This window comes from Carcharodon carcharias, chromosome 7, assembly GCF_017639515.1.
Source record: "Carcharodon carcharias isolate sCarCar2 chromosome 7, sCarCar2.pri, whole genome shotgun sequence".
Taxonomy (NCBI): domain Eukaryota; kingdom Metazoa; phylum Chordata; class Chondrichthyes; order Lamniformes; family Lamnidae; genus Carcharodon; species Carcharodon carcharias.
In genome coordinates, this window is record NC_054473.1 from 116,207,729 (window position 1) to 116,226,785 (window position 19,057).

A 19,057-nucleotide genomic window follows, 5' to 3' on the forward strand; every position below is an offset into this window, starting at 1 on the left:
CAAATAGCAGCGTATGATGCACAGTGGGCCTCTTGTGTTACCACTGACAGGTATTACATCAGTCAAGAGCTGCACTTGATTGAAGCAGGTATCCAGTATACACGATTCAGTTTGAAACTTTATCTCAAGGTCCAAACATTCAGTCTTGTCATACCGTGTTAAAAGAGACAGCAAAAGAAAGAGATGGGGAAAAAAGGGTTGCTTCTGACCACAAAAAGGGAAAGTTGCAGCTGAAAGATGGGTGAGTTGCACATGATGGCACCATGGAGTTGAACAGTCTGCACTGCTCCCTTTGACTCTCAAGGCCACCATTCTGCAAGAGCTGCCCCATACCCCATGGGATATTTTTCTTTATTTGTTGATGGGATATGGGCGTCACTGGCAAGACCAACATTTGTTGCCCATCCCTAATTGCTCTTGAACTGAATGGCTTGCTAGGTTATTTCAGAGGACAATTAAGAGTCAACCTCATTGCTGTGGGTCTGGAGTCACATGTATGCCAGACCAGGTAAGGATGGCAGGTTTCTTGTGGTAATTCAGATAGGTTTTATGACAATCAATGGTTGTTGTAGTCATCATTACTGAGACTGGCTTTATATTCCAGGCTTTTTATTAATTGAATTAAAATTCCACCAGCTACCATGGTGGGATTTGAACCACATCCCCAAAGCATTAGCCTAGCCTCTGGATCATTAGTCTAGTAACATTACCACTATGCTACCATCTCCCCCTAAATGGTTCTATTTGATGCTGAGGTTCCAATGCACAAAGCAGCAGCTGCAAGGAGAGACTGACTGAGCCAATACTGCCACCCACTTTACTGTTATTGGCAGATGAGGAAGAAGTGTGTTGTTATCAGGAGCAGGGCAAAGAATAATGTGCTAGTCACCTTATCAACGTTTCTTGTGAGGCGCATGAAGCATGGCACAGAGTTTAGATGGGAACTGGTGCAACACCTGTAAGGTACCATTTCAAGCATCATACACAGGCAGTACCTTTTTGCATGTTGTGCCAAGCCTGCATGCCATGCTTTTCTTTAAAGTGAAGATAGCAGATAAGGAACAGCAAGGCCAAGCTGCATCTTAGTTGTTACTCAGTGGCGTCAATTAAGAGCTGGCCAGCCAGTACCTTCCTACTACAAATAATGCATGGAATGTCGCACATTAACAGATCTGCCTGGATAGTGATGGTTGACATGAAGGATGGGGTTCCTGTTGTCTAGTGCCTCCTGAACATTGAGTGTAAACTCTTTCTCTTCATGACGTCCATGTGGTTGACATGAATAACTCGGAAATCTGAATGGACACCATTTGTGACTCTTTCAACCTATTCTTTCACCCAATATAAGCTGATTCCTCCTTTCCACGAGGATTATACTTGCAAGCATTATGTTGTTCACTCCCCTAATACTTGTGTGCGCTGCAGACTGCCTGCAGCGGCTGTTTCTGAGGGAACTTGGAAGGTTTCAGTGACATGCAAGCTTCATGCTGTTGTGAGCTACAATTCTATGAGAAGAGCTGCCAGTCTTTAGTTGGCTCAGTTGGAAGAAGCTTGTCTCTGAATTTGAAGGTTGTGCGTTGAAGTTGCACTCCAAAGACTTGAACGCATAGGGCGGAATTTAACGGCCCAGTCACGGTGCAGTCAGGGCTGTAAAATGCGGTGAGCCGTTCAGAAGTCCATTGACTTTGCCAGGACTATAAAATCCTGCTGGTGTAAAATTTCACCAATAGACTAGGCTAATGCTTTGGTACAGTGCAATGGGAGTGCTGCGCTGTGGGAGGCGCCCTTCTTGGATGAGATGATACAATGATGCGCTATCTGGTTGTTTGGGTGGATGTAAAAGTTCCCAAGGCACTATTTGTAGAAGAGCAGAGAGGTTTTCCTGGTGTCCTGGCCAATATTTACCCCTCAACCAACATCACTGAAAAAAGTTATCTCATCATTTATCTCATTTATGTTATTGGAATCTTGCTGTGAGTGATTTCCTTACAATTCCGGTTTTCAGAAAAATGCACAGCCTAGATTGTGTCATCAGGTCTCTAGGGTGGGGTTCAAACCCATAACTTTTTGCCTTGGAGGTAAGAGTGTCATGAACGAGCAGAGACTGATGAAATGGATCATGGTTGATGTGCAGTGACTTTCTTCTCCAGAGTATAGCTGGAGATTTCCTGAAACATGTGGCACAACACAGCCACCAAATCTTGGCTCTTAAAGGGAGGGAATTCAAGATGGCATGCAGTGCCTGAATGGTAAATTGCATATTCTATTAAAGAAACTCAGTTGGTTCTTTTTTATTTTGTTACTTATTCTAAATTGCTTTGTTACTGCAGTCTGGCTTTTTTCTTCAAGTATATACTTTATCCATAAAATTTATAAAAGTACATCATATAACAATTCAGTGTTGATATAGATGAAATGCAAAGTGGATCAATTTCTTTCAATACAGCAAGAGGCCATCTGAAGTGCATTACTACATTTACGGTACCTGTTATATTTACAATATTCATTTCATGTCAAATATACAGTGAAAGGGATTTTACTTGGTTTCCAGCCCCTCCGTACACTACAGTGGGAGGGCCTTAGACAGTGGCGTTTTCTCATTGAGTCTTTGTGATGGCTGCCCCAAGCTTTAGTGCATCTCTCAGCACATAATTCCGGACCCTGAAATCTGCAGCACTCAGTCATCAATCGCTTTTTGCACTGGAACACCAGGAAGGTTCAGGCAAACCAAAGAGAGACTTTCACTGAGTTTATAGTCCTCCAGCAGTAGTTATTGTTTATCTTGGTGTGTGTCAAGTAAGCAATGTTGATTGGAAATGAAAACAAAAAATATAGTGGCAGTTTGTCACTTTAATACAAGGGGGAAATTTGAGACTTGTTTGGAAGATCCTACGCAGTAACATTTGAGAGGCCTGGAGACACTGAGAGAGGTACTCAAGCAGAAAGAGAATACACTCCAGCAATTAGGGTGTTCTTGACATGCACAAAACACAGGTTCCATGACACCTGTGAAAGGTCCGAGGAATACTCTGGTACAAAATTTCAATACTCGGAGTCCAGATGCAATATTCAAGTGGTTCATTTATTACACATGCGGGGAGCAAATGCTGGGCAATCCAAGCGCTTCTCCACTGAGGTTCAAATGAGCAGAGTTTATATATCTTTTACTATCAGTTACAACTTAATGGTATTAGTTCGACAAAGGCCACAGCACAGTGACCCCCAGGTGGGCTGATTATTGTGCTTTTGTACAGTAATTGCAGTGCAGAGACTAGGCATTGTCTTTTTTGAAGATGGCTATCAGACGGTGTGAAATGTCCTTCCCCATTTCTTGATTAAGTTATCCCGTGTCGCTGCCCGTGTGTCTCCCATTTCCTAATTGCAAATTTACAGCTGAGCCCTTTGTACAAGTTCATAGCTTCCACGTAAGGCTGTGAATGCCTGTGTATGCTTTGGTGCCTTAGCTGCTGGTCCTGGCTAGCACTTTAAAATAAATCCAATTTTCTTTGCATCTTCACTTGGAAACACTGCCAGGAGCAATGTATGTTTTAGTTAATACTTTTGTCAGTCCATGGGAAATGACTCAAACCAACCTGTAAATTTTGCACAATTTGAAAAGGCAGGGGCTTCCCAACTGGACTCTCTGATTTATATGTAGGATACGTGTGCTAGCAATCAAACCCATCATGTTTAAGTTACTCAGTCCTGTTTGCTCTTGTACTTGAAACTCTGGGTTGTCTTGCTGGAACTTCATGTGAATTAAGATTTGCAAAGGAATGTTCTTAACTCTGTTGCTGCATTGGTGGATACATACTAAATTAGGTACCAGCTGCGGCTCAGTGGAAGCACTCTCGCTTTTGAGCCAGAAGGTTTATACAGGATTACCTCAGATATATGGTACAGAAACAGGCCATTCAGTCCAACCATCATTAATATTGACTATCCCTGCAACCACCCTCAGCCCCCACTGCAATTTGGTGTCATCTGCAAATCTGAAAATAGTCTTTTTTGGTTCCAAAGTCCAAATTGTTAATGCAAATTGTGAACAGCACTACTCCTCAAGGAACACCTGCCACTCTGAGTACCCTTTACTCCCATTCCCTGCATTCTGTCTTGAAGCCACCTGGCAATCCATTCTCTGCCACTTATCAGCATCTGTGGAGAAAAAGACAGAGTTAACATTTTGTGTCCTTATGACTCCTCTTCTGAAGAAGTCATATGGACTCTTTTTACATGCCCTCTTTATCTCCTGATTTATTCCCTGTCCTACAGCATAGCTACTGTTAAGGGGCCTATATACTACTCCCACCAGTGTCTTCTTCCCCTTGTTATTTCTTACCTCCACCCATATAGATCCTACAACTTTTGATCCAAGGTCCTTTATTGCTATCATACTTATTCCATCTCATACTAACAAAGCTACCCCACCATCCTTTCCTTCCTGCATGTCCTTTCAAAAAGTCACATACCCCTGAATATTGAGTTCCCAGCTTTGATCTCCTTGTAACCATGTCTCCATAATGGTTGTAAGATCATCCCCATTAATATTTGTGCCGTTAATTCATTTATTTTGCTCTGAATGCTTTAAGAGCCATTGACTTTATCTACAAGACAGCAACAGCAACTACACCTGTGCATCAAACGCCATAACTAAAAAGGAACTCCCTCAAGAGGTTCCCCACAATGTTAACACATCACAAAAACAGAATTACCTGGAAAAACTCAGCAGGTCTGGCAGCATTGGCAGAGAAGAAGAGTTGACGTTTCGAGTCCTCATGTGAAATATAAGCTGGTTTAAGGTGGCGGGGTGGGTGGGGGGATGGTGTGGTTGTAGGGACAAGCAAGCAGTGATAGGAGCAAATAATCAAAAGCTATCACAGACAAAAGAACAAAAGAACACAGAGGGGTTGAATGTGGTGATAGTTTGTGGAATGGTCATGAAGACTCAAAACGTCAACTCTTTTCTTCTCCACCCATGCTGCCAGACCTGCTGAGATTTTCCAGGTAATTCTGTTTTTGTTTTGGATTTCCAGCATCTGCAGTTTTTTTGTTTTTATGTTAACACATTGGTTTACACAGATCATGTGATTTTACAGCACAGGATTATTCTTAAAACTGCAATTCTACATTTCCCAAAACTATAATTGCTATAGTATCTCTGCTGTTAGTGGTTACACAATGTACACTTAAGGTCTTTAGTTGGATTTTTAAGTTAAAAAAAATCTTTTTGGGGAAAAACGGAATGAATACCCGCCTTTAGATGGTGCTGCACTGGGAGTTGTGGGTTTGATAAAATGCGTCACTTCTGGCAATGTTGACGGGGAGCGAGGCAGTGTGATTATATAAAGAGGAGCTGTTGGATAGAGATGCATTGAGAGTGTGAGCGAGCTATGGCTGACAGTATGTTTCTATTCTGGGGCTCCGGCTCCCCGCCCTGCTGGAGGATCATGATCGCCTTGGAAGAGAAGAAATTGCAGGGATACCAGCACAAGATGTTATCTTTCGAGAAGATGGAACATAAATCGGCTGAAGTTATGGCAATAAATCCTAGGGGCCAGGTGATGACTGATAATTTGCTATTACCCTACCCCTTTTGAGAAGATTTCTATGTTTCTTGTGATAGAAGAGAGAGTTTGTAAAATGCAGGCTGCGGTGCAAAATATTCAAATTTGTGTGCAAAAGATTAAAAATCTGCTTTTAGAATTTTTTTTGAAAAAAAAACTACTTACAAATTGTTATTGCAGTTACCCAGTTTCCGCCATGGAGACACTATTTTGAACGAATCTTTTGGAGCCTGTCTGTATTTGGAGGTAAGAGGCTTTCATTTTTTTAAAGACGAATTCATTGAAAACTTCGAGCTATTTTAAGCGACTTATTAAATGTTTGATTATCTCCCACTATAGAAACTGGAGATGCTGCGGGTTCCATGTCATTGCTTCTTGCTGGTGGCATATGTCCCATGTTTTAAGCTGAACGCGTTCGTTATTTCTCTTCACTTGCCTCCTGCAGAACCTGTTTAAATCCCAAGGTAACCAGCTGATCCCCGACTCCGGAGATGACCAGGCTCTTGTCTACCAGAGAATGCACGAGGTCCTTGCTCTGCAGGAAAAACTGGGTAAGTCCCCTGAGCTTTGCGATATTGCAGCTGTTGCAATGGTTTTGTTTTTCCTTTTTCTTAAAAACGCACAGTACATACCAGAGTTACCAACCGTGCATAATAGATTGAATCGCTTGAGGACAACTATCGAACGATCTTTCACAATCTCAAGACATCCCATTGCACTTTATAACCCATGAACTACTTATAAGGCAACTCGACAGTGAAAATCTGTTAGTGAAGTAGGGAACTGGGCAAAAAATAGTGTTCAGTACAGTTTATAAAATAAAGAACATGCTGGATCCACTCCCGTGGTCGAATAGTGTCTGTACAGAGAGAGGCAGTTAATATTTTAGGTTGTTATTTTATTATAATTGAATGAAATGTCATTGGAGTGAAATGAAAGCCCTATTTTCTCTCTTTATCCAAATGTTTCCAGCGTCTGCAACATTTTTCCTGTCTTTTTTCAGTTCCTGAATTCTAAAGTAGTCTCCCTAGGCGCCTCCATTTGTGGTTTCAGTCTCTCTGAAGGGATTTTCCACCCCCACTAGAGCTGTACCTTGAGTACCCTGCCATCCATTCTTAATTAGCACATTCGTTTAGATAATATCACCACCTTCAACACTTCTTTGTTCCTTTGTCTGTGACATCTTTTGATTATCTGCTCCTATTACTGCTTGCTTGTCCCTACAACCACATCACCCCTTCTCTCTCCCCACCCCCCCCCCCCCACCCTAAACCAGCTTATATTTCACCCTTTTCCTAATATTCAATCAGTTCTGTTGAAGGGTCATGAGAACTCAACGTCAACTCTTCTCTGCCGATGCTGCCAGACCCGCTGAGTTTTTCCAGGTAATTCTGTTTTTGTTTTGGATTTCCAGCATCCTCAGTTTTTTGTTTTTAATCTCTGGAGGGATTGTTCTACAAGGCGTTGAATAGCTATAGTCTTAATGTTCAGTGCTGTTTCATCCCATTTTAGCTGCACATATGAGGTAGATATCTACATATTGCTGCTTTTGTACTGTAGTTGAACATTACTAGTTTAGCTAAGGAGATTAATGGTCTTAGTTCATGGTGAGTGCAACTATGCCTACCTATCCAATCTTCACAAAAAAACAATCTAATTATGTTGCATGTAAATAAGTTAATGTCTCCTTGCTGAAAAGATTTATAAAAGCTGAGGTCCAATTTTGTATTTTAAGGTTCCAAAATCCTTTCAATTGCCAAGTGCTTTAATGGCTTGTTCTTCTCATGGTTAAAGAGCTGGGAGGGGTGCGATAGTTCTTGTATTAGAGATCCTAACCTAGGAGAGAAAACAGCCACCATGATGGTGAAGAAAGTGAGAACAATTTCTCACATCAAGTTGTCTATGGGTGCCTCTCATTTTTCAATTGGGGGATTCTGAACAATTAGCTTCCAACACAGAAGGACTCCATTTGGCCTGGAGTGACTCTTTGAAAGAGTGGTCCAATCAAGTCCCACTCCCCAGCAATTATTTCCCCAATATGCTGTAAACCAGTCCTCTTGAAGCACATGGCCAGTAATTTCTGAATGTTCCAGTGAAATCTGATTCCATCACTGTTTCAGGTGGTGCACTATGGGTCTTAGCCTACCTGCAAAGGTATTTCCCCTCTGGTTCTTTTTGCAAGCTGTTTAAAATCTGACCTTGTTATTGACTCACTTGCCCTATTAAAGTCCCCTCAATTTTGAACATCTATTGGGTTTCTCCTTAATATTCTCTACTCTAAGGAGAACAATTCCAGCTCCTGAAATCCCTCGTCCTGCTAAACCACCTCTGTAAACTTTCTGTCCTAAGGCTTGGACCTCCATACCTATAAGTGTAGTGTCCAGATTGTACATGATACTCCATTTGAGGGTTTGTAATGGTTTTGTGATCATTTTGTGAATATGAGTAATGAATATAAAATGTAGCATTCCATATCCTTTTCATAAGGATCTTAGTAACTTACCTTGACACCAAAGATTTGTGACTCTCCCTCTGCTCCTGCTCCTTCACCACCTAAAAATCATTTGGAAGAAACAAAATGAAGTGGCTGCATAACCTAAAATGATCACTCCTCACATCTGAAATAAAATGTCTGCCCATTTCACCAGACTGCATCTTCTCCTGAAAGCTGCCTCTATCTTACTGCCGGCCACCTATTTACTATCTTGTAAATTTGCAATCTGTGGACTTCAAAATCGTACTGCCTATTTCCAAATCCAGGTCATTCTGTACAAAAACAGGAAACACTGGCCCTAATACAGACTCCAGAAGGATCCAACTGTATATTTCTCTTCAGTTTGAAAAAGTCTATTCACAGCTATTGTCTGCTTTCTGTCCTTTGGCTAATTACACACCCATGTTGCCATCAATCCTTGTAATGCCAAGTGCTTCTATTTTCTAAGGTTGTTGTGCAATAGATACTTTGTCTTGTGCCTTTTGAAGCCTATATATACATCTTCTGCACTAGCTTACATCGAGGAAGTCATCTTGAGGTAGATCATGTCTGACTAACCCAAGATAAAAACAAAAAACTGCGGATGTTGGAAATCTCAATTGACTGCCTTAACTTTGGTGCACACAGTATGTTGCATGAATAGGATTTTCACAAGTTATGGCAGGAGAGATCAACTTAGTCCCAGCATTAATGGCTACTTCTAAAGCCCTGATGCTTGCTTGCTACTTCCTCCTGTTCTGTGTCCCCAAATCTCAATCCCACACTGGGTTCTGTCTTTTTTAAATACCTCTAACCACCTCTTATAACATCTCCAATACTTTTAAGTCTTTCTTCATAATTCCACATACCAGGCAGCTTCTTGGTGAATCAGTGCTGTATCCTCTCTTGTATTTTATCTATCCTATAGTGTGGAGCCTAAAGCTGCATGGAATACTTTTGGGAGTGTTGTAAGGGTTCCCTATTTCCCTATTTAAACTTAACTTTCATGCTCTCTACCTCCTACCATTTAAAAACCATTTATTCCATAACTTTAAGATCATATCCAAATAAGGTGCTGCTTTTGTTTGTGGCAACTAACCAATCTTAACCACCAACTGCACCCACCCCCCCATGTTGCCCCCTGCCTCAAACAGCATTTTTTTTTTTTTTGACCAAGCTGTGTCACTGCTTGTTTGGGTGTCAGATTACCCAAAAAGGGGTTAAACTCATAAGTGCTTCTAGAGAAATTTAAGAAGGAACCGTTTAAATACAGTGCATAAGCTAAATAGAAAGGGAAGGCATACAATCTGTGATGGGTGAGGATGGCTCACAATACCTGAGGGCAAATGGACTGAAGGTTTCTGCATCTGAGGGTGGTAGTCTTTTGTCTGTTCTATTCACAGCTGTCTCCAAGCTAGTTGAGATGTTAAGTGCTCTCTCCAGTCGTCTTCCATCTCGAAGATTGAAGATTCTCTCCTTCCAAGCTTTGTATCCAGGGACTGGTGTCGTTAATCACTTTTTGATCCCATCTGAACAATGACAGAGGGACAGATATACAAGCTGTAACCTCCCCTGTCCATCACTTTGCCTCAATGCTATTTTTAGCTTATCTCCTGCTGGCTGCCACTCTGGTTAGATACCTGCATAGATTAAAAGGTACAAATTTCCAGCTTGCCAGCCCAGGAATGTCTACAATGTCAAGGTGACCTCAATATAGCCCATATCTCTCCAGGCCACTATCTCAGTCTATGGATGCAGGTGCTGCTTTTTGAGAGAATAGGAATCTTTAACAGTTCTATGCCTGTTGATTCTGTAATAGTTTTAGAATATCATTCCTTATGTCATGCACTTGATATTCAATTACTTCTGCCACTTTTGATTTTGGCAAGATGGTAAATGGGGGGGAAAAAGGGGGATGGAGTATAAAAGTAAAGAAGTCTTGCTCCAACTCTACCCTGCATTGGTGAGACAGCGGCAACACTTGTACAGTTTTGATCTCCTTACTTAAGGAGGGATGCACAGATATTGGAAACAGTTCAGAGGTTTCCTGGGATGAAAGGTTGATCCAACATCCTGGGGGTTACCATTTACCAGAAACTGAACTGGACTAGACATAGAAATACTGTGGCTCCAAGAGCAGCTCAGAGGCTAGGAATCCTGCAGTAGGTTACTCCTGATTCCCCCAAGCCTGCCCACCATCTATATGGCACAAGTCAGGCATGTGATGGAATACTCTCCACTTGCCTGGGTGAGTGCAGCTCCAACAGTACTTGTAAGCTTGTCCTGACAGCATCAGGACAAAGCAGCCTGCTTAGCACCCCATCCACAAGCATTCACTCCCTCCACCACTGAAGCAGAGTAGCAGCAGTGTGTACCATCTACAAGATGCACTGCAGGAACTCACCAAAGCTCCTTGGCACCTTCCAAACCCACATCCACTACCATCTAGAAGGACAAGGGCAGCAGATACCTGGAAACACCACCACCTAGAAGTTCCCCTCCAAGCCACTCACCACCCTGACTTGGAAATATATCACCATTCCTTCACTGTTGCTGGATCAAAATCCTGGAACTCCCTCCCTAACTGCACTGTGGGTATACCTACACCACATGGACTGCAGTGGTTCAAGAAGGCAGCTCACCAGCACCTTCTCAAGGGCAATTAGGATGGGCAATAAATGCTGACAGTCAGCGATGCTCACATCCCATGAATGAATAAGGGGAAATTCTACCCATTGGAGTTCAGAAGAATGTGATCCCTCAGAATCTGGTTTCAATAGGGACTTGATGGGGTACATGCTGAGGGGATGTTTTCCCCTTGTGGGGCAGTCTAGAACCAAAGATGAGGTGAAATTTAAGGGTTGTTAATCTTGGTATGTTGTACCTGGCTAGGTATTTGCCTAACTTGGTCTTGAATACATTTAAAATTTTGACCTGCAAGGGAGTTGAGGGTTATGGGAAGGCTAGAAGGAAAGGCAAAAAGATTTGAGGTGACGGTCTGATCAGCCATAATTTTATTGAGTGGTGAAAGGGCCTACTATCTTCTTGTGGTTTCCTTTTTAGTAATCAGAAGAATTTACATTATCTTTAGCTTAATGTCCTCTCAATTTCAACAGTATTCCCACTAATCCAATATTCAAGATATTTACATACATGGTGAACAGAAGTCATACCTGAGTAGAATTCTCAAACTGCTGTTGAATCCTACACTTTTTTTGCTAACCAGTCTTGCTCTTGAATGGTAAAACTCCTGCAGGTCTTAGTTTACATTTTTTTGAAGTCCTAGCTCTTTATTGGCATTTCCAGCACTTTTTTTTACCCTGAGCCAAAATTAGTTCACTGTCCTGTGGTTATCAACCGCTATTCCATGCCAGTGTTATCTCACTTGTTTGCAGGTGCTGTGATCTACTATACCTGGAGGGTTCCAGAGAACGAGCGTCACGACTCCGCTGTTGAGAGGAACAAAAAGGCACTGAATGTAGAATTGATGCTGTGGGAAGGATACCTTGAAAAGGTAAAGAACAAGGAGTGTGAGCATGGAGAAACTGTCAGACAGGAAGCAAATCACTTCAGTAAACAGGAACACTATCTGGTGCTGCATTTGTGCACTTAAACAGCTGTCATTTGAAACCATCACATTTAGCTTTCCCTCCTGTGGAAGCAAATCTTCAGGTTAACCCACAGAGTTTCTAGACCAAAAGCACCTGGTATTAGTGCAGCCTGATGTTGTACTTCAATTTTTTTTTATAGCCCTGTGTGTATAGGTGGCTTTCTGCAAAATGTCCAGTGTGTATGCATATTCTAGTGATACCGTACTATCTTACTGCCTTCATGATTGAGGGGGAATTGGTGAGTTTATTCCTCATTTAGAACCTGTTCTAAAGCTGGCCTTATAATTGCTCCATTTTTAATTGGCCTTCACACAAACAAGCTTTTCCTTAAATTTAAGAAGGAAATTTTATTATAGAATAAATCCTATGACTGTAAAGGTTTTGGTTTTCCCCTGATTGTATCACTGGGGCAAATTTTGGCTGACCAGGCTTTCATTTGAACAATAACAATTGATACAGATTTGGTTACTAGCCAGGACTTTCTTTAAATAAAGCAAAACAACTTGCTCCTTGAAACTGCAAGGATAAAATACCCAGTAAACCTCTACTGCTGATGGAAGTAATGAGGTGATGATTTGTTTATCCTTCCAGTTTTTTGACTGGGTGTTTTATTGGTACGAACATACTAGACCTATTTCTTACACTTTTTTTAAGTGGTAAAATAATCCTAATTACTAAGCACGAGCAGTTTTGAAGTGGTTTTTTAAAATGCGGATACTCTGTTCCGAACTGTTACTGTAATCTCGCACTAAGCTTCATTTCTTTTGCTCTTCCAGATGGGTCCTGATTCCTATATTGCTGGGAAGAACTTCACAATGGCAGATGTAATGCTGTTCCCACAGGTGGCCTATGCTGTTCGCTTTGGGTAAGTGGCTACTATGAATCAGTGCTTCAGTTGTCTGCATTTCTTATGGGACTCTAGTTCAAAAATTGATTTGTAAAGCCACCCTCTAATTTTTTAAACATGAACAGAGCACAGACATACCATTCAGCTTAACCAGTCCATGCTGGTGTTTTGCTTGACTTATGCTTCTATCCTTAATTATCTTAATACTCTATAGTCTCCTTTTAGTAGCTTTCTTCTTAAATGTGTGTATACTAGTTGTGTCTATTACTCCCTGTGGTAATATCCATATTCTAACCAGGATTCAGATTTTTTTTAAAGAAGTTTGCTTCTGAATTCCTGATTTTGTTTATTTTCACTTTATTCTGTGGGATGTGGATGCTAGCAAGGCCAGCATTTGTTGTCTAACCCTAACTGCCCTAGAACTGAGGGGTTTGCTAGTGGGTCTGGAGTCACCTGTAGGCCAGGCCAGCAAAGGATGGCAGATTTCCTTCCTTAAAGGACATTAGTAAACCTGATGGCTTTTTTATGACAATTGATAGTTTCATGGCTGCCATTACTAAGACTAACTTTCAATGCCAGATGTCTGTACCACCCCCCAAGAGAATTATTAGCCTTGGCCTCTGGATTACTAGTCCAGTGACATTGCAACTATGCCAGTCTCCCCTCAGTTGGTGACTATCTTGTATTGATTGGCCCCTAGTTCTGCTCTGCCCACCAATCATAACAGTCTACTCTATCATTCTTTTATAGCTAAGACTCCCATTTGGTCACACCTAAGCCTTCTCTTGACAAAAGCAATGTAACTTGTTAATCCTTTCCTGATGGGTATAACCTTACATTTCTGTTATCGATCTAGCAAATCTCTTTTCAGTACCTTCTATCCAGTGCCTCTAACCTTTTTTTTGTATGTCAACCAGGGCTGCACATAATGTTCCAAGCATGGTCTAACCAGACTGTTTTCTTGATATATGCTTAGCATGACATCCCTTCTTTTCAAACCTAGTGCTCAACATGACCTCATTAACCTGCTGCAATTTTTTGGTGATCTATTTATTTGTACTCCCAATCCCTTTCTTCCTTCTACCTCACTTAATGCTTCTTTTCTAAGTAATATGTGACTCCTTATTCTTGCCAAATTAATGCCTCCACCTATAATTGGGAAATAAATTTCAGATGTGCTTGTCTTGTGATTGGTACCATCCATTTTGACTATCTGTCTAAATTTGCAGACAAATTAAGATTTTTTTTATTCTGAAGTCTAAATCATTAAATGTGATCCTTGTGGGACACCACTTACCCCACTTCCGTTCTAGCCAATCCTTTACCCCATTTCTCCTTCCTGCCTTCCAACCAGCTATTCATTCTGTTTGTCCACTGACTCCACTTGCTCTAACCTTGTTCGTTATTCTGTAATACCTGATTGAATGTATCTACTATATTACCTCTTGTCTATTCTTCAGTGAAGTTGCTTGACTAACTTCACTGAAGGCTGATCTTTCCCTTATGAAAATGGAAAAGCCAATATGATTTGAATTCTAGATGTATTTCTGTTTTCTCTTTTTTTTAACTAAGCTGTCCATTTGTTTCTCCTGCTGATGAGCTGACTGCTCTATAGCTCCCTGGACATGTGAATAGATAACATACTTTGTACAAAAGGACTTGTACTATTTCTTTTATGATGAATTATAAATTAATATAATAGTACTTCTAGAAGAATATAGGGAAGATATTGAATATGCCAATGCAATCTGTCCAGGCAGTTTATTGTTAGAATTTTATATTTTATTTCCATATTAAATGTGACACATTTCAAATCATTCCTCTATCATGCTCAATTGATTTGCCTCCCTAGTCAATATAATTTGATGTTTCTGCTATTTTTAATTGAGTTTTAACCTTAATTTGACTTTCTCCATTTTGTGCCCAAAGAATATTTGACTTGTGTTCACAATTTAGTATCAGTTCCTCTTTGCCTTTCAATTTTTTAAACTTCTGCCCTAGTCTTTTTGTAGTCCCCCTTGAATTTGTCTCCTCTGCTGTCCAGGTGCTTGTTGTTTTCTACCCCCTGCCATTTTTATCATCCATAGTGTCTCAATTAGTCTTTTTCCTGAGCTCTGAACGCTTCCTTTGCTATTCTACATGCCAATATTATTGTCAATTTTCTTTTTCCAAGTACTGTTCTGGAACCCCCCCCACCCCAACTAAAATCAATACCTTGGTCTTTGTTATGCTTATTTCCTTCTGTCCTTATCCTAAACTGCTTTTATTTTGGTCACTATTGCTTAGATGTTCCCTTTTACTACTTTGTTTTGTTTCATTTTCCATTACCAGATCAGTAGCAAGTCCTTGCTGTTGGATTCTTTAGAATATAGTCTTGTACACATTGTGGGAACTCTGTTCCCTTATCCCTTTTTTGCCTACCTCTTCAGACCAATTATTTCAGTCTTTTAGGATAGTTTTCTGATCTAGGTTAGATTTTGGTTTAAAGTATAATTTAGTCCAAATGGAATTTCAATCCAACAAATACACACTATATAATGTGAGGTGAGTTCAGACTTCTTTTAACCTCTAGAAAACCTACAAATATCAATTTTCCTCTTGTGCCATTGGAAACACTTTAACCACTAAACAGTTTGGTGAAATGATAAAATACCACTAAGTCATGGTCTTTTCCAATGTATGATAGCTGACCAAAAGACAGCATAGGCAAATGTGCCTAAGTGGTTGGTGTATAGGGGAAGTGATGTTTGAAGCTGTGCCTTGAATTCCACTGTGTACAAGAAAAACCTTTTTAATTGTTTTAGATTATCAACAGATAAATATCCCAAGCTGGTGGAGTACTACACTAGAGTGAAAGAGCGACCAAGCATCCAGGCTTCATGGCCTCCCCATTGGAAGGAGAGCCCTCCAACCATGGACACTTTGAAAGATGTTTGAGTTTCATGTTGGTAACAGACCCCATATCCATTACTTGTTTTGGCCTTGACACTTAACAATGTCCAGAAGATTAACTTCTGTCATGGTGCAGTCTGTCATTGTTGCATTAAACCTTATTAAAATATTATTGTAACAAGTGCATCTTTCTTTTGAGTGTGTTCACCTTCATCTATACCAATCTAAAGGTAAAAGCAAAAAACTGCGGATGCTGGAAATCCAAAACCAAAATACCTGGAAAAACTCAGCAGGTCTGACAGCATCTGTGGAGAGGAACACAGTTAACATTTCGAGTCCATATGCCTCTTCAACAGAACCATGGTTTCCTTTCTTCTGTTGAAGTCATATGGACTTGAAATGTTAACTGTGTTCCTCTCCTCAGATGCTGTCAGACCTGGAAAAACTCAGCAGGTATTTTTGTTTTTGTTTCCAATCTAAAGGTACTTTGTTAACTAACTTGTTGGGATGTGGGCATCATTGGCAAGAGCAGCGTTTTATTTCCCTTGGTGCCAGGCCTCTTTCATGAACCACTGCAGTCTGTGGTCAGTGCTATTGGCTTCCAGGATTTGGGCCCAGCAAAGAAATACAATTGGAATTTCCAAATTGGTGGTGTCACTTGGAGGGAAGCTTGCAAATGGTCTTCCCATGTGCCTGCTGACTAGTAGTTGAATGAAGGAAGGCTGTTGTTCTTATTCACTTCTTGTTACCGGATGCATCACTATCTCTCTACATTTATTTTTAATAAAAACAAATCAAACAAATACATGCTTAGTGGGTTGGAGGGGCAGAGAATTTGTTTGCTAGTACCATTTCCAGCAACCTGTGCTTCCTTTTATTTTCGTTCCAAGTAGCAGCCCAAAGTCCACAAGAGTTTCCTCTGATAGCAGTGAGGAAAGCTGCATAGCTCATGCATGTAATGGCCAGCAGTAACACCTAACCAAAGCAATTGCCACAAATCTGCATAATACTACTCAAAGTAGTGCTACACAAACAATTTTTTCTCTACTTGTTTTTCAACATACATAGTGACGGACTCCACATTTGCAAAGGCCATACAGCATTTGCATATCAATAGCAATGTTGTCTGTGTGCTCATTTTACTATGCTAGCATATTCACCAATGTTATGCTTAAGGAAGCATAGACATTGGAGCTGCAGCACTATATCATGGTGATCTAGCACCACCACCATTGTGTGAACAGTATCCATTGAACGTATGAACTTGGCAACACGTGCAGTTGAGGTCAATTTTAATGGCTTCATATATACCCAAATAGATGGTGTTGCCATGGTATTCCTCTATGCCCAACTCTTGCAAATATCTTTGTTGGTTTCCATGAGAAATGTGTCTTTGATGGAATGACACCTAACCTCCTACCTTGCCTATTTCTGGTATGTGGATGATATGTTTGCTGTATTAAATCTGCAGCTGCGTATAACAATTTCCTTGCATGTCTTAATAGACACCATTCTGTACTCAAATTCACCTACCCACTGGAGCAGTCAAATGAACTCCTCTCCCTTGACATACTAGTTGAGAAATCTGCCGGGGGTTCTCTACCGCCATCTACCACAAGCCTAATCTCACTGGTCAATACATGCGTTGGGATTCTTAGTTTCCCATGCTATAAGATTGGTCTTTTCAGCAACTTAGTAAATAGGGTCCACGCCGTTTGCTCACTATGCAAGCTTGATGCTGGGATAGGAAGCTTCAAAGGCATATTGTAGGGAAATGGTGACACTGATCAGATCATTTCATGCTGTCTATCACACAAGTTCATGAATTTGCCTAAGGCCATAACTCTCAGCTCTGAAAAGTGCTCAGTCTGCTTCAGATTCCCTGGAAGGGCAAGGTATCTCAAAAATGTGTGTAACAGGTGAAGCCTATCTGTTTCATGCTGCTACTATGCAGTAGCAACATGAGTGGTATTGGCCACTAACAGGATGCTGCCGTCAAGGCAAAAAAACATTCTATCATGCTAGTGAGTAATGTGGTATATGAATTTCTGTGCCAGTGTGATGCTAGGTATCTAGGCCATATATCAGAAAGACCGGTGTATTGTATCAAACTGAGTGCCACAGCTGCTGTTCGCAATGGACAGGGTACCCAACCAGCCCGTGCCTGCAAAATGCAAAACACCCGTGTCCAACATTAGATGTGATTCTGTGATTGGACAACATTTGCTAAATAATCCTCAGTGTGCTAAGAATTAGGCTGACAACCAATTTAAGATTGTCAGCCGAACTCACAACGTGGTGCATTTGTGTGTACTGGAATCTACATATATTAATACACAGTGCCCTGTTCTTTGCAGATAGAGCAAGTACACACTGCCTGTTTCAGCTAAACAAATAAGCGACAGCCATTCGCTGACTCATTTCTCAGGTCAAGCTGTCTGGTTTAAATTTCAAACAATGCTTGGCAGTTAACTGTCAGTCACCATCAGTGGTGCATTTTCCATGGCAGCGCCACTTGCAAGCCAATCAGCACTCTCTTCATATACAGTATGAATTGTTGTCTTCCCCTTATATTGGTATTTTTGCGAGTGTCCTGATGAGTGCAAGATGAAAAGCTTAAACATGTCTCTTTTTTTAATATTCTAAGTATTCTTGTGTTCAAGATGAATTTTTCTTCACAAGGTAAGAATTGATCCTGTTACACACAGCACTGGCCATGCTAGCCAAGTATGTACAACATTAATATCCTGCTACTCTCAAATTCTGCTCTTCGGCTATCTCCTAGGAAAGCTTTATTTCATTGCTGCCAAGTTACTTTTGCAAACTTTGCATTTACAACTTCGTGGTGGTTGGGGACAGGGTGATGATATGAAAAGAAGTCTCTCTGCCTTGTTACTCTTCTATTACAAAGGGGTCATTTTTATTTTGTATGCCCCAATGTTGGTAATTAAGTACCAGTATGTTTAATGTTAACTGAGCAACTATGTGCATTCTGCATCTTTTCAATACTGGTCTCTTCTAACTCCTCCCACTTCCATCAGTCCACCATTGGTGACCATGCCTTCAGCTGTTCAGATTCATAACTCTTGAAATCCACTTTTTAAATGCATCTGTTAAGGCAAATTCTTTAAAACCTTTCACTTGACCAAGCTTTTGGTCACTTGTCCTAATACCTTCTCTGCTGTCAACTTTTTGTTTATGTTCTTGTGAAGTACTTAAGGATGTTTTATGGTGTTTAAGGTGCTATCTAAGTGCAAGTTATGTATATGTACATGCTTGTCTTTAACCTACTGTGAAATTAAGTGTAATCTAGTTTTTGGTTGCCTGTCGTACTACAAATGCAACTTTGGGTGTGTAGCTGGTAACCGTTGGGCTATTAGATTTATCTTTTGAGTAGGGCCTTGCACAACTGCTGCCTTCTACAGTAAAGACAACTTTTTTTCAACTGGACATTTTATCCATAGTAGTTGTGAGTGGAGCAAAGATGCTGCGATCTTGTACAATAATGAGTGGAAACTTTTCCCAATGTGGCTGACCGGATCAACTGCTGTAACATAAACAACTTGTACACCATTGTTTGCTCAGTTCCTTTCTCATTCTTTTTGGACACAAAATAATTTAGGCAAGTAAACTTCGTTTTAATGGCTTTGCTTTTAAGATATGTTTTACT

At 40.7% G+C, this 19,057-nt stretch overlaps 1 protein-coding gene across 1 annotated transcript; it reads left to right on the forward strand.

Moving 5' to 3' along the window:
* Window positions 1-5,307: 5,307 nt before the first annotated feature.
* Window positions 5,308-15,571, forward strand: LOC121279941 (glutathione S-transferase A-like). Its single transcript, XM_041191520.1, has 6 exons — window positions 5,308-5,558; window positions 5,745-5,810; window positions 6,010-6,115; window positions 11,433-11,551; window positions 12,425-12,513; window positions 15,300-15,571. Exons 1-6 carry the CDS (start codon window positions 5,391-5,393, stop codon window positions 15,430-15,432), a joined length of 681 nt encoding a protein of 226 aa, XP_041047454.1. The 5' UTR covers window positions 5,308-5,390; the 3' UTR covers window positions 15,433-15,571.
* The last annotated feature ends 3,486 nt before the right edge of the window (window positions 15,572-19,057 follow it).